At 45.8% G+C, this 16,541-nt stretch overlaps 1 protein-coding gene across 1 annotated transcript; it reads right to left on the reverse strand.

Moving 5' to 3' along the window:
- Nucleotides 1–450: 450 nt before the first annotated feature.
- On the reverse strand, nucleotides 451–16,250 carry LOC130404630 (equilibrative nucleoside transporter 1-like). Its single transcript, XM_056609474.1, has 13 exons — nucleotides 15,945–16,250; nucleotides 12,123–12,181; nucleotides 11,847–11,928; nucleotides 11,062–11,240; nucleotides 9,212–9,351; nucleotides 6,817–6,951; nucleotides 6,289–6,386; nucleotides 5,997–6,078; nucleotides 5,243–5,316; nucleotides 4,917–5,025; nucleotides 4,602–4,687; nucleotides 1,901–2,100; nucleotides 451–1,604 (listed from the first exon to the last, which is right to left on the reverse strand). The coding sequence occupies exons 2-13, from the start codon at nucleotides 12,149–12,151 to the stop codon at nucleotides 1,493–1,495; spliced, it is 1,326 nt and encodes a 441-aa protein (XP_056465449.1). The 5' UTR covers nucleotides 12,152–12,181; nucleotides 15,945–16,250; the 3' UTR covers nucleotides 451–1,492.
- Nucleotides 16,251–16,541: the final 291 nt, after the last annotated feature.

A 16,541-nucleotide genomic window follows, 5' to 3' on the forward strand; every position in this document is an offset into this window, starting at 1 on the left:
GGTAATGCATTATATCTGCAGGTAAAACAAAAAATTATAAAAAAATAATCAGATATGTAAAAATATAAAACGGATAAAACTGTTGAGGTTATTGGTTTCCTCCATTCTGATTGAAAATCCCAAATAAATTGTCGATCAATTAAAAATAACTAGATAAAACAATTTGTGTCAAACTCATAAGAACATCTTGATAAGAGATGGCAGAAACACACCTGGTGAAGGCGAAACAATGCATATATGTATGTTTTGCTGATAATAATAATGCTGACAATCACTGCCATGTGTATCAAGACACTAAAAACCAAAACAGGCCTTAAAACACAAAAAAAACAAACAGGCCTTTTAAACATTGACTACCATTAGACAAAAGGCAGTCTCCACCGACTAGGCACTGAATAATGGGATGGCCGAACAGTATCATAAAAACTAAATGTATTGCATTCTAACGTCTGGGAGGATAAAAAGTAAATTAACAAACGACTCCAAAACAAGTAATCGCAGTGAGAAAGGAGAGATCTTCACACACATACAGTCCCGATACGAGCACATCGCCCAGGTCTCCTTATGGAAATGACTGGGTCACGTTCCAAAGAATTTCCCATCCCCATGGAAATATTGAGGTCACCAATAACAGTAACAACGTCACAGCATTAATTGTAGGACACTGGAAATAGCATGTATCTTTAGGGGATGAGGACCTTACCGCTGCTGCCCCCTAGTTGTACAATCTGCAACTACCATCAGTAACTATCACACACACACACACACACCCACGTACACACACACACGTCTGTTATCTGAGGGCAGTATTGGGCGAGTACGTATAGACACACCTAGCTGTGTGGGTTGTCAGGTAACGTCTTATATTTGGTAGAGATCAACCTGCCTATTGGTACAGCTCTAATTTCACATCGCTGACCCCCGACTCGGTTGCCAGTGCCAAAACACGTCCGCTGTTAGATTCTCACTTTGTGCAGAACCTAAAGCCGTTAGCTGTTTGAAACAGGACATTTCTGAGAAAGAATCAACAAAAAAGTATGTCTATAGTCTATATAAAAAGCAGACACATATTTACGTCGGACAATATGTACCATTGAATAGAATCAGAGAAGTTCCTTCTGTCTACATGCTACTGCCGTTTGCCCCTAGAGTATCCCTTTAAACACTCTGTCACAACGGGGACACAGAGGGCCGCTGTTCTTCTTCTCTGACGTCACCAGACGGGGCTGACTCAACACTTTTCCGTGACTTTCCACCCCGGGGCTCAGAGAAATTAGGCTCGCTCCACAACCGTTTGGCACATTCAGCAACAGCAATAGGAGAAAGGTTTTGGTGATTCAGTCGGTCTAGTATTTGTGACCCACTCCCTCCAGCCCTCGGCCGGGGGGAGTGGGGGAAGACAGCTCTGTGAGAACGTTCAACAAACAGGAGGGGGGAGAGGGGGGACAGTAGGGTGTCCATACCGTGGGGGAGGAGGCGGGTGGGGGGGTTATTAGATCATGGCTCGGAAGCCAAAGGACAGGGCGGCCCCCATGGCCAGACCCAGGGACAGGAAGAAGGCCATGACCGCGCCGGCCGTCTCAGCTTCATGTTGCGCCACCTTCCTGTGGGGGGAGACACAGTTTACTCAAAAATCTTTTAGTGAGACCTTCACTTTGTGGCAGAAACATCGATGTAAAGGAGGAAACCATGAGCTGGAATACAAATGTGTGGATTCAGAACCGAAGCTCCACTGCATTTCCTCAGTGCTTAGTTTGAAAGTTTACCCGACGGTGAAAGGAGCCATTGGCACGGCACCACTATGGGCAGGACAAAGCCCTAACCCTAACCCCCCCCACCCCCCCCCCCTCCTCCTCTGTAAACCAATCAAATCCCCCGTTTAGGTGTTTGGATTCCTTACTTGGGTCCGAAGCACATGCAGAGGCTGGCCAGGTAGCCGTTGGAGAAGGAGAAGAGGACGATGAAGAGGATGTACCAGGCGTCGTGCCCAAACAGCACGGGCAGGTAGCTTCGCGGCTGCACGTTACACAGCATGAACAGCGGTACGAAGACCACCCGCAGACCCACCAGCACCGGCAGCCACAGGCTGTCCTTCCCCGGCTGGGGGGGGGGGGGGGGGAGGGGGAGAGAGAGGGAGAGGGAGATTAATGACTTTGATTTATGAGTGCCACACACCCCTCTCTAGGGCCTTTCTAGGGCCCTAGAGAGGGGTTCACATGGCACCACATCCAAGCAGGTGGCTAACTGCTCCTTTCGGGTAAACGCTGTAGTAATCTGTACATTTGATGTATCATTTGCATAATAATCTGTATATTTGATGTTTTGTTTGTACAATAATCTGTGTATTTTATGTATCATTTGTATAATAATCTGTACATTTTATGTACAATTTGCATAATAATCGGAATATTTGATGTTCTGTTTGTACAATAATCTGTATATTTGATGTATCATTTGTATAAAAATCGGTATATTTTATGCATCAAATGTTTAATAATCTGAATATTTAAATGTTTTTAAAATAATCTGTTTATTTGATGTATCATTTGTTTCGATAATAATAAAAACTCATCTCTTTTTTCTATGACTGTCTTATGGTTGCTGCAGTGGCATTTCCTTATATGTGTCTAGCTCCAGAACACATTAACCAGGATAGGGGGCTGGGAGGCTGCTCCCAACAGCAACCCTCCAGTGTCTTCCCTGCCCCATGTGCTGGGAAGCGCCTGCCTGTGACCTTGTGACAGAGCGCCTGAGTGGAGCAGCGAGGAGCCTGATGAGACCGGTCTGACAGGACAGTAAGTCAGCTCACATGGTGTAGTCTGAGTAACCTCACCATGTGAGTCTGCACTACTTCTTCTGTACGTGCAGACCCACGCACCTACATTTCCCCCACCCAGAACCCAATTAGCTCTCCAATGTTCTATAGCCTCCAACATAACTATCCACAGGGCAAAGTGTACAGGATATTCCAAACAGCAGGATAAGGTTGCTGTTTGGAAAAAACTTTACAAGGAAGGAATGCTAATATTGCTCCTAAGCCGGACTCCCTGGAATTTGTTTGAGTATTTCCATTTGATTAAAGGTTTGCGTATGTAAAAGATCAAATGAGTGCTCTCATTTGGGAACATTCAAAAGGAATATTTTGGTTCAGTAAGTGCATCACACACACACACACACACACACACACACACACACACACACACACACACACACACACACACACACACACACACACACACACACACACACACACACACACACACACACACACACACCGAGCGAGTCTAAAAGAGATAGCTCTCTCTGATCTGAGATCAAGTCATTCTTGGCAGAGAGTAATTTGCTGAAATATGAATTTAACTTTCCTATGTCGTGGCTGGTTGTAAGTGTCTTTTGTGGCAGATATCCACTTTAACAATTTGTTTCCATTAGTGTGTTAGTGTTGGCGGTAACCGCCCGTTTTGAGGCAAATGTACAGCTATTTGAACTCCAAAACCACTTCCTTGAGAACAGCCTTGGACACACACACACACATATCAAAGCTTGGGTTCCCTGTTTTCCTCAGTTCGCTCTCTAGTGACCAGATGTTTTTCCATGATTTCACTGCAGAAAACCCAATGGATCTGATTCCAGTGGTGTCGCACTGAAGACGCTGTGAATCATCTCTGCTTTTTCCAGCAATCCCATGCAATGTGATCACAACAACATTCCACACCTCCTTTTCAAAACCAAAAGTCACTTTTATGGGTAAAGCATAAGTATAAAACATCTGAAGGGCAAGACTGGAACACTGGCCTCTTATCCAGCAACTGACCAACCTGATCATACTGCTTTTAGCTCTTCTGTTCTTATCCCCTATATTGATAATGATCCAATATGGATGATCAACTATGTTGGTAATAATCCAGTGTTGGGGTGTGCATACAGTTGATAATAATCCAGTGGTTTGGTGTTAATACAGTTAGTATTAATCCAGTGGTGTGGTGTAATGATCCAGGGGTGTGGTGTAATAAACCAGTGGTGTGGTGTTGTAATAATCCAGTGGTGTGGTGTATTAATCCAGTGGTGTGGTGTATTAATCCAGAGGTGTGGTGTATTAATCCAGTGGTGTGGTGTTGTAATAATCCTGTGGTGTGGTGTAATAAACCAGTGGTGCGGTGTATTAATCCAGTGGTGTGGCGTATTAATCCAGTGGTGTGGTGTATTAATCCAGTGGTGTGGCGTATTAATCCAGTGGTGTGGTGTATTAATCCAGTGGTGTGGTGTATTAATCCAGTGGTGTGGTGTATTAATCCAGTGGTGTGGTGTAATAAACCAGTGGTGCAGTGTATTAATCCAGTGGTGTGGCGTATTAATCCAGTGGTGTGGTGTATTAATCCAGTGGTGTGGTGTATTAATCCAGTGGTGTGGTGTATTAATCCAGTGGTGTGGTGTATTAATCCAGTGGTGTGGTGTAATAAACCAGTGGTGCGGTCTATTAATCCAGTGGTGTGGCGTATTAATCCAGTGGTGTGGCGTATTAATCCAGTGGTGTGGTGTATTAATCCAGTGGTGTGGTGTATTAATCCAGTGGTGTAATAATCCAGTGTTTTGGTACCCACCCACATACAGACGGCAGTGAGACTGCGGCCGGCCCAGTCCATCAGGTTGAAGAGCAGAAAGCAGGACACGGGGATGAAGTAGGTGTCTGTACGTCGTTAACAACAAAACAAAATGCTGTTATACCCAAGACTTCAGTCCTCCAAGGCCAAAAGACCAGTTAAAAAGTGTTTGTTAGACATAACAATTATTGTAATGCTTCTTTAGCACAGCAGACCACATTGGATCTAGCCCTAACCATGAACTAAATGTTAAATTTCATAATCTGAAAACTTGGGTGTTAGCATTAGCTAGCGTGCTAACATGAGGACACGTACCCCAGGCACTGCCCGCGGCCACGGAGGACTTCACCTCCACCGTCACGGCGGGGAACGTTCCGATGGTGATGGTGAAGATGAAGCACACAGACAATGCCATCACCCAGATCTATTGGACAAAGAGACAAAGACAGGCCCGGTATCATCAATAACTCTAATTTCAATGCATTTAGTCGCCGTGCAAATAGAGGATGAGCACAAGGTTTGATTACAGTACAAGGACTTCAATATTTGACATTCATTTCGAAATGCATTCATATTTGGGAAGTGATTATACAAATACATAATTTACACGTGTGTGTGTGTGTGTGCGCATGGGTCCCGACCTGTTTAAAGATGCCCAACACCGACGGGCTCTGCCTGCCTCCCGCCGCTGCAGTGCCCTTCTCCCCAGAGCCGTCTGAGGAAAACACAAACACACACTTTTAGACAGACAGCATCATGAACACTGGCGGGGAGATAAACAGAACACAGAACAACAGCCATTCATTTATTTCTTGAGGTGCTTACGCCCACACAACCCAACAGTAGCACAGAGACTTGAGATAGTTTTGAGCCTATCTATAATTTCGGTCACAGACACTTCTCCTAAATTTAAACTATACTGCTCACAAAGAGGCAGTTGTCATTCTGTCTCGAGGGCCGTTTTAAATGCTTCTTAGTGGTTTGGGCTTCCTGGCTGCTTTAGAGAGTATTCCACAGAGACCAGACAACCAAACAGCCCATTGCCCGCCCACGTGCTAGACTAGACAAAAAAAACAAAGTTAATAATTCAAGAGATTTCATTTAATTTTATACAAGCATCATTTAACCTAACCAACAGCCGTAAAAAAAAAATTAGTTAATAGTTATATTTGTTTAAACAAGGACTTAGGATATGGAACCAGCTTTAAAGCGTTAGCCTTTCTAACCCACAAGTGGACGTGGTCACCCCCAGAGGGACACTAGTGACCCTAAATAGCTGCTGCCCACTCCTCAACGGTGTTGAGGAAGCCCCACTGGAATGTGTGGATTGGAAGTACTTCAGTGGATGCACGTTTCTATAGGATTCATAAGTACAGAATTGAGTTCAAAATCTACCTTTCTTAAGCAGATCCATCCTGTTCTCCTCCTCCCCCGTGAGACTGGATCCATTACTCTCCATGTAGTACTGGAAGAACTCCTGCATGACAAACCACAGTGTAAACAACTACAATATCTAATTAGCGAGCCACAGATGGTCAACATGAATCCCCCCTGCAGCATCGATTCAGCTGCATGCCTCGTCTGCTTGCAGCAACTCCATCGTCGCTGCAGCGAGGAGATGCACGTTGGGCCCTGGCGGTGGGATCGTTTACAGACGGAGGTCGAGTGTTATTGAAGACGGGCATACCATCTTGGGCAGGGCGATGTAGGCTAGGATGGCCAGGAAGATGACCACGCAGGCCGTGATGAAGTAGCCCACGGCGCTGTCCTGCAGGGCGGAGCCACCTGCACGGAGGAAAGGACAGACGGTGTCGGCTTGGCTCAGGAGATGGAGCAGGTTGACTTGTAACCAGAAGGTTGCTAGTTCCATCTCCGGCTCCCCGAGTGTTGCGGTGTCCCTGAGCATGTCACTTTTCCCCCCAACTGCTCCTGACGAGCTGCCTGTCGCCCTGCGTGATTGGTTCCGCCGTCGGTGTGTCAATGTGTGTGAAAACATTGTAAGTCGGTTTGGATATAAGCATCTGCTAAATGTCCGTAAATGTAAACATAAAGTGTCACTCGGTGCGTGTGTCAGAAATAGTGATCAAACTTGTTTAACAGTGGGGGAGCATGTTAGCCGGGATGGGAAGGTGTGGGAGACGGTAGAGTGTGTTTTAGAGAGGCTGTGTTTAACAGAGCAGGGAGTGTTTCCAGAGCAGTGGAAGGCGTTGCGTACTGGCCAAGGCGCAGATCATGGAGAAGGCGGCGAAGGTTCCGGCCAGGCCTTGGCCGCTCATGATGGGGGTGGTGTAGGAGGCGGGCAGACGCCCCGCCAGGCCGAACAGACTCCCCTGGAGCACCGCGCCGAACGCTGAGGAGGGGGAGAAGCACAACGAAAACCACAAGGACGCTCAGGAATCGGGAGAGAGCGAGCGGAAACCCCCCTCAAAAAGGAAACCTGCTCAGTCCCACTGACCCATAACAACATGTGGAGAGACGTGAAGCACAATAACTCAAGTGTTTCTTCCCCTCCGCTCATCTCCCCAGGGTGAGACAGACAGAGACAGAGGGAGAGTGAGAGAGTGGGAGACAGCGAGAGAGATCCATCCATTTGTTTCAAGGCTTCCTTGCATACAGCGATGCAGTCTCAGCGCTGGAGGGATGGAGGGAATGAGACATAGATAGATAGAAAGAGGAAGAGACAGGAGGAAGTACTCCCATCAAACCACACAAGCTGCCTGGTCCTGCCTCAGGGTGTTGGGGAGGGGAGCGGGGCTAGGGAGGGGTGAGCTTTTCCCTGCTGCTCCACACCCTACTGTCTATAAACCCTCCCAGTGGGACGGGGGCGTGAGCGCGCCAGGGCCCGGCGGGTCCAGGGCAACTCGTCTGCACCCTGCACACACACACTGGAGGGGGATTACCCACAAGCCCCAGCACATGGTTTTGATCACAGCTGGGGCGGGCCGTGGGGAAAGGTTTGTTTTTGTGTGTGCGTGCGTGCGTGTTGTCAAGGCAATTCCTTTAGGATATTGCGGCTTGGAGAGAAGACTCCGAATGCAAACAAGCACAATAGTTGTGCGTGCCTATTTAACGCTTGCAAACACCAGTCTCCTCTCCAGTAGAATAAGCCGTTCTCGAGAAGAATACAGAATACAGTTCTCGGCTTATTCTCACACAGCCTTTTAACAGCTTCACCCCCTCCACGTGATGCAATTGTCCGTACATCATATGAGGGAAGTTCTGACATCAAGGAGTTCTTCTCGTATAGATAAGGGGGTTACTGCTTCCTTGTGAAACGCAATATCATCCCACTGCAGACACAAATGGGCGTTCTCGTGTGGTGGGTTGTTCCCGTTTACGCAGACTGGAACGCCCCCTTCTTATTCTTCGTTGCCTTTCTCGCTGAACTGTATTAAAATGTCACAGTATACTACTCAAAAACCATGTATATAGTGTTGTAAATAAACTTCCAAAGCTTTTCAAATCTTATTTGGAAAATAACTTCACATGGTGTGTCTTTTTAAAATTTACATTCGTAGTGTTGATCAGCAGGGAAATAGTCCGCCAAAGACGTTAACGTCGCTTAGCAACCGAAGACGCTGGGGTTGACAAGTTACCGGACTACTACCCATGCAAGTGAACGGAGCGTTCCACGGCATTGAGAAGACCCGTGTAATAAAGGCCTATAATATTCTGTTTATGGCATATATTTCTCGTTAGATTAGGCCAATAAAGCAATGATAACAAAAACAAAAAAAAAACACAAACGCTCGAGGCCCGACCCGACCCGGCTCAAGGATAGTGGTGGGAAATATCGGCGGGCCGGGTCAGGTCAATCAAAGGCCACATTGTGTAACATGAATTGGCTAAAAAAATGCCACTGTAGCATATTTAAACATAATTCAAATTGTGCAAGGAATTATTTCCATTGGTCATTCTGACCGGGTCATTTAGAAATTTCGGTCTTCCTCATTTTTTCCGGTCAATGACCGGACAAGGGAAACTCTGCTATAAACCGGCCTGACTTCACCGTCAACACCAAACCCCTTCTTCTTCGCACGGCGGTCAACATCCGGAGCATTCGCTAGTTAGATTTTCTCAAACAGAAGTTGCAAAATAAGATCTAGTAGTAAGTACGGGTAGCAAGAGGGGGCTCCATGATTGCTAAATCTAATGAGAGAGAGGTAAAATTGCCATTAAGGAAGGAATGCATAGTATGCCTTGCGAAACCCAGTATGCCTTTCGAAACACCTCGTGATTGGTCACTACCAGGAACGCCTAAAGGGCGTTCTTGTGTCATGACCGAAACGCCCAAGCCTGCAGATGGACTCTTCTCTGTAAACGGTTCACGCCAGGCAAAAGGTTAAAAACAAAGGGAAACATAACACTAGTTAACAGTTGGGGTGGAGATAACACAACCTGAAGAAAACAAAGCTTACATATGGTTTGATAATTTTCATCACACTGTGACAAAAAACAAAGCTATAACTCGGAAACAGTCTCCACACTTTTTTGTGTGCACAAATCATTCTCTGCCATAACATTTTTATGGACAGGAAGGTGAAGACAGGAAGGTGGGTTGAGAGAGAAGGAATGACGTTTGCGACCCCAGGCAAAACCCCTACACTCACAGTTGATGATGACGATCTTGATCATGGTGATGGTGAAGAAGGCCAGGGGATCCACTTCCACCTTGACCAAGATGGCCGTCAGCAGGAACACACCCAAGATGACCGCCAGACACCCGCAAATACGCAGCTTCTGGGAGATCCTGGGAGGGAGGGAGGGAGGGAGGGAGGGAGGGAGGGAGGGAAGAAAAGGGGGGAGGAAATGATTATTCATGACTTGGATTTATGACACCTTTGTAATACTCTTTGTAGGGCACTAGAGAGGGGTTCACATTGCACTACCTACAAGCAGATAGGTTACTGTTTGGGGCTGGTTATTTCTGTAAAAATCTGTATATTTTATGCATTAGTTGCATAATAATCGAGGAGAAAGAGCGAGAGAGAGAGACATGGGGGGGAGATGGACAGAGAAAGGGGTCAACAGCGAGAGGGATAGAGATACGACTGGTATAAAAATGTCCAAACATGGACATCAACATTTCCATCAGCTGTGCGAGCAGTCGTCTTGGCATCAAGGTAGTTTGGAGACTCTCCGAGTAACCACACACATAAATAACCACATGCTACGAGAGAAGAGAGCACACGCAGCTGGGAGATATGTGTGAACGTCTTTTTCCATGCCCGAGTCCACGCTCACGCCAAGGAGTGCGGCCTGCCCCAGGGACCCAGACCAGTTGTGCCAGATTGGTCGAGACTGCCGGCTGCAGCATGCAGCAGCCAGCATTGCCAGATTGAACGGGAAATCCGGCCCAATCTGGCTACACTGACCCAGACGGGGGGAGCCACGCACCCACCTGATCACCAGGGACCGAATTAGAACCAGTGGAGCCTATTTAAAAACATAGACATTTTATGTAGAAGAATAGATTAACAAAGGTAGAGTCAGAGTCCATCATAAGGCCTAAAAAAAATAATAATTTGGTTCCTGTTGGTTGTCAGTTGGCTAGGTAGGGAATTTATTTTATTTTTTTATTTTATTTTTTCCAGTGGCAGCGAATGATAGGTAGGTTGTTTTCATTTAAAAACGAGAAAATTCGCTCATCCTTGTACAGAATGAAGAGGTGCTGTACCAAAACGTAATTATAGTTTCCATCCAAAAAAGTTTTTTTTTTTTTTTTATAAAGCTCATAAAATAATTTGGGTCGCACATAAATTGACAGGGTCGGTCGGAAACCGGAACCAAACAATTTTTTTTTTTAGGCATAAAGAAACAAACTAAAACAGAAAAAAACAAAGTGTGTGTGCGCATGGGTCAGGGGAGATGCATAACATTCCTGGGTGTGTTTGTGGAGGTCAAGGAGTATTTGTGTGTCAGCTAGCCCTAAGTCCTCTCTTTCCAACCCTAATTAAAGCAAACATGCCAGGGCTGGAGCGTTCTGATATGCAAACACAACCTGCAGAGCCGGGCTAAGGGCTGCTCCAGGGGTCAGAGAATTTGCAGCTTTTACACTCTGCACTCAGCCAACAGGGCTCAATGAAATAAGGGGATTTAGGGTGGGACCGCAGATAAAGAATTCTCCCGTTCACTACAGGAAGTGTGCATCCTCATTAGTACAGTCGAACCCCCCAGCCTTAAGAAGCCCAAACCAAAGACCAGCATCTCATCAACTCGGTCCGCCCTCATCATTTTACATCCCACTCACAGTCCCATCGCGTGCTTACAGCTCATGCATCCAGCTACGCATTCCTTGCAAAAAGAAGGGAAGCGTCACAGAGATGGCCTCTGTGGTGGCGATTGTTGCATGAGATGGGGATCAGCACTGGTCCATGAGTGACAGTGTTCACACTCATGGGCTGATGCTGGTGTTAACAGGAGCCCATGGCCCCGGGGGCTGCTGTGTTTAGGGGCTGACCTCTGGTGGATGAAGGAGTTGAGGCAGGTGAAGATCAGCAGCGGCACCATGGCGCACAGCGTCATCACGTTGTTGAACTTTGACTCCAGGATATTGCGAGTGTCCGATGAGGCTGCGTCGGTCATGTTGGCGGTGTGGTTGAGGGACAGGTCATGGTCCTTTAGCCTGCTGGTGAAGTACTGGGCACAGAGGAAGACACATGATTATTAAATAGAGAGGTTTCTATTTACTTCTACTGAGCCTCGATGGTGAATGAATAAACACTTGGGGCAATGAACACTGCTTGTTTAGAAACAAATAAACTAAATCTGAGGAAACATTCCATGGGTCCCCCTGAAAAAAAGACTCTCAAAACAAGCGGAAGAGATACTAAGACGATAAATAAACAACTCTCAGCCCAACGGCTACGTGTCCCCCCACCCCCCAGCTGAGATTCATCCCATGTTTATCCACCCTGGAATAAGCCGGCATGGGGTGTTACTGTGGAGTCACCTTTCATGCCCAGGGGCACGATGGGGGATTAAAGAAAGTATGCAGGGCCCCTTATAAGCCCACCTAGCTGGGGTCAGCCAACAGGGCCCAATGAAATAAGGGGGTTTTGGGCGGGACCGCAGATAAAGAATTCTTTGCTTCACCCTCCTTAGTACAGCCTAACCCCCCAGCCTTTAGACGCTCAGCATCCCATCAGGGTAGCACTTCCATCAGCAGAGGACGCATCCCTGAGGAACATTTTAATGGAAAAATGTACATGAGTTATTTGTTTAAAAAGATGTTCTCAGGGTTACCATGGTAGCGGTCATGAAGAAATTCCATGGCAAAAGGGTTCCCAGGCCCAGGATGAAGAAGATGATCCACACAGCATTGTATCTGGAAAATGAAAACACAAACTTGTTAACACAAAGGAATGAAAGAAGACATCAATACCGCCCATGCCTACTTCAAATGAGAGGGTTGAATGCCGTGCTAATACACACGTAATACGAGATGCATTTTGCATAGCCTCTTTTTTTTGCTAGGGCTCATTACAGCTGTAACAGCACGGGCAGTTCTTCCATGGTTACCTGTCGCTCGGGGCTGTGATGGCCGTCATGATTCCTGGTTCACAGGTTTGGGAATAGTTCTGAAATGTCAGCCAAAAACATCAGTCAAGGTTAGGTTAACTAAATGGGCATCGCTGAGTCAGTGCCAGTGGAGATCATGCACAGAGTGATGATCGGTTCATCTGAATGCATAATCCAATTCATGCCAGGACGAAACAAAGATATGTTGCAACAAGTAACATATTTCGGAAGAAACTAACGGTGCAGCAAGATGTTGCTAATGAGATCGCGATAAGCAACAAGGGTGTACCACTGCAACAAATAAATCTCTACTAACAGGAACTTGTTGTATGCAAAGAAAAAAAAGATTGCTTTCCTGCCTGCAATCCTGGTGGTTGTTGGACACATTCTCAGCAAACACAAGAGAAAAGAACAGCAGTCTCAAGTGGTTCAAATTGCTCAAGAAAGCCAAACTAAAACAATGTGTTCTATTGAGAGATGACTTTAAGAATTCCAACCAGACCAGCGTGAACGGCCAAACTGATCTACATTCTTCAACAGTTCTATTGATGAGTGTCAAATATTTCAATATGAAACCGTTTAGTTTTTCCAGCCTAAAACATGTATTCTTATCTTAGTGATCAACTTACTTGGAACCATGTTCAGCTTGGGCCAAATGGTTTTGTACAACTTCTGGTGAGGCCGGCCGGCGTCTCTCTCTCTCTCTCTCTCTCTCTCTCTCTCTCTCTCTCTCTCTCTCTCTCTCTCTCTCTCTCTCTCTCTCTCTCTCTCTCTCTCTCTCTCTCTCTCTCTCTCTCTCTCTCTCTCTCTCTCTCTCTCTCTCTCTCTCTCTCTCTCTCTCTCTCTCTCTCTCAGAGAGAGAGAAGCATCTCATTGGCCCATTAAAGAATACAAAATTTGTCTTATACAAACACAATCTTATATCTTATATCTTAATCTTATACACAACAGCATTAAGTCGCTGAGAAACATGAAGAATTTAGTTTATGTTAGAATAGAGATGTCCAGCCGACAAACACGGCCACCGGTCCAGATAGGATTTTCACATTGTCAAATGGTCAAAGTATCATTGTGGGATGGAGGCGTTGGAAGAGCATTTTATTTAATCTGCCGTGCACAGTAGTTCCCACAGTCAACTGACATCATCCTAACCTTTAGAAGCCGGTCATGAGTGCAGCTGGAGACCTTCAATAAAGCCTTTTGTTTGTATCCAAACGACACTGTGTGCTTTAGAGTGTAGCAGCACACCCACTGTGAAGACAGTCCGCGCAGTGACAAGGCCTAGCATCTGGGAGCAGGCTTGAGTGTCGCTACTCGCTACACATGCCCAGCTGCAGCATAATGAAACAAAGACCATGTGCTGATACCCCCCCCAGAGTTCAGTTTGACCCCAGTAGATGAAAAGCACATGATGCATTTGTACGATTCATTAGCTGGATGTAGTCAATGGGGAAATTACAGTATTTCCAAGCAAATTCTGAGGAAATTATAACTGAGTAGATGCTTATTAACATTAGAGCCACACAGGAGTCCAGGAGTAAGAATAACGTAGACTCAACATGTCCGTTGTTGCCTCCTTTCGACAACCAAATAGATTGTTATGCTAGAGGCCAACCCAAACTTGTGGTCTTGTTTACGACAACTTGGCCACGGTTTATTATAGCCAATGAAATTACAGCTGCAGCGATGTGTCGCAAGGTTTTCTGAAAGGCCCATAGGCTTCTGCCTCGCTGTGTTGAACTGAGCGTTCTGCCATGTTATGTCAGCTTTGAGCAGAACTGTCCAGTGAATCAATTGCACCCATTTGAGGGAAAACAGCCATTTTTGGTATCCGTAACAATTTAAATTCAACAAAAGCATGGAGAAGTCTATAACCTTTTGGACACATTTTCATTAAGATGAAACTGAGTTTCAAAGTGTGATTCATGGCACATAGTGATCTTTCAGGTGGGCAATTTACGAACTACCTTGCGTTTTATCCCCCCCCCCACACACACACACACACATTTCAATGGTGAAATGGGTGGGGCCCTCCATTTCAATGGTGAAATATGATGCTTGGATTTATTACAGACACGTTCCAAGGCCAAATGTGTGCAGGAGTGACACTCACAGTTTGTTGAGTCCCACATGTCCCACGTTTGACGTTTAATTTTTTAACTTCTCGCAGAAACCATCAATCTCATCCTAGGACGAGCAGCCTCGTGTGTCTACATACTTCAGCGAACCTTCACAGCGCTGTTACAGTACACTGACTTTAATGATCCCAAATCAAATTTCACACTCCATCTTCCCTCACCTCATTCTGGGTTTCTCTGACCTAAGACCAAGGACAGGATCGCAATTTAAATATTAAGCCATGACAGCTGCGGTAAATTAAATAGCACAATTATTTCCCATCATACAATTTTCAAATTAAGATACGATTAATTTAATACAAGACGTCTGGCTGTCTCCGCCATCATATACAATACACTTTCTTAGATTCATGTAAAGGTCCACTCTTCAAAATTATCTAATGCAAGACCTTATAGTATAGATGGCTGTCCCAGCCATCTATACATTCACCTTACTTTATCTAAAGAAATATACCAGTCCCATTTCACCATTGCATTTACTCAGCAGATAAAATACTGTGACCCATCGAGGCAAGAAGGAAAATGGGGCACTCAGCAAAAAACAATGTGACTACACACACACACACACACACACACACACACACACACACACACACACACACACACACACACACACACACACACACACACACACACACACACACACACACACACACACGCATCGCCAATTCTTTTGTCATCTCTCTCTTCCGCCTTTTCCAATTTCCCGCCAGTCAAATTAACACACAAACGCACACACACTTTGATGAACAGGTCAGCATAGCCTACTTGGATGAATATGCCGACTTCAAACATCAGCTTCTTTATATCAGGCTATGAATATCAAGTCACCAACTGGCTAGTTGTGAACTGTTTCCAGAGAAGGAACAGTTCAATCTAACCAGCAATGAATCTGATGCAAGACCACTGTGTAGTATACACAAAGACCCTCTTCTGTTATGTGACCCCCCCGGACAATGATTTAAACAGATATGGATGTGTGAAGATGTCCCGGATCTAGAACCCCGCGTTCCGCTTCCCAAAGCACGGTGCGCCCACCTACAGAGGGCATATCTCCCGACCGAGCCGGCCAACCACTCTGCATGATCCAGTCTGCATGCTCCGCTGTGCATGCTCAACTATGCATGCACTCCGCATGCTTCACTCTGCATCGATTTCATCGGATCGGATCATAAACAATGACGTGAAATCGCAAGCCCACATGCCCTTACAGTACATTTGATTACATTTAGGCTATAACGCAAATCACATGCTTTAATAGTCACGGGACGATCGAGTATGAATGGTAACACGGATCAATGACTTTAGTATTTAAAACAACACAATGGTACACAATGCTAACCACAGCAAGGACGTTTAAAGTGTGTGGAGCACTCGGGGGTGTTCGTTGGCGCTAATCCCTGGTAAACAAAGCAAGCATGCTGATGACTGGTAACGAAACACCAGTGGGTGACTCTCTTCAGCGGAACACATAACTTGTATGGGTAAGTATAGCTTGTTGTGAAGCACAGCGTTCACCCGCCACGAATAAATACATCGCATGCGAAGGAAAACGTAGAATACCTAGTTTCAACTAACGTTAAAAATAGAAAATATTAATAGGAAAAATACTACCAAAATATAAACCAGCGCCACACATGGGTGACTTTAAGAAAGGATCTGTCAACGCGTGATAAAAACCTACCTTGAGCTTCAGTGAGAGATGGCGTGTGTTTCGGTCCCCGAACACATGTGAGTGTGTGAGGGGGAAAGGATCACTTTAGCGTCCCTAGAGTAGGGGGAGGGAACAAGCATCGCCCCCTCGTTGAGGCCATGGTACAAGGGGGATGCATGAACATAATCCGCATTAATTTTATCTTGATATCTGGATAGCCTTTTTCCTCACATTTCTGAAATAATATTCTTACAACGTTGGAGATTGGACACAATGAATACCCTGTAAGAACACACGTTGTTATACACCTACAAATGCATTCTGTATTGTATGCCTAGATGCCATCTGAAGTACAACACACACACACACACACACACACATACACACACACACACACACACACACACACACACACACACAGAACCATAAGAACTAGAACACAGAACCAGCCGTCAATAACGCCACAACCGTCTAATAGACATGAGACCCCCGGCCAAACACCAGCCTGAGACCATCCCCCCCAACAGACCACACGGCTGCGGCCCCCACCCCACCCTGGGTCCATAAAGGAGAGCTAAAGCTGAGCAGATGGGCCGAGACTCTGAACCAATTTCCCTCCTCCTGACC

The sequence above is a fragment of the Gadus chalcogrammus genome, chromosome 15, assembly GCF_026213295.1.
Source record: "Gadus chalcogrammus isolate NIFS_2021 chromosome 15, NIFS_Gcha_1.0, whole genome shotgun sequence".
NCBI lineage: Eukaryota > Metazoa > Chordata > Actinopteri > Gadiformes > Gadidae > Gadus > Gadus chalcogrammus.

Bases quoted from the DNA above. Each gene is read 5' to 3' on its own strand.
- LOC130404630 (XM_056609474.1), bottom strand. From the start codon at position 12,151: ATGACGGCCATCACAGCCCCGAGCGACAG. The intron at 6,387-6,816 runs GTACGCAACGCC...TCCTCCGTGCAG, and splicing joins CATGATCTGCGCCTTGGCCA to GTGGCTCCGCCCTGCAGGAC. The intron at 1,605-1,900 runs GTAAGGAATCCA...CTCCCCCCACAG, and splicing joins TGCATGTGCTTCGGACCCAA to GAAGGTGGCGCAACATGAAG.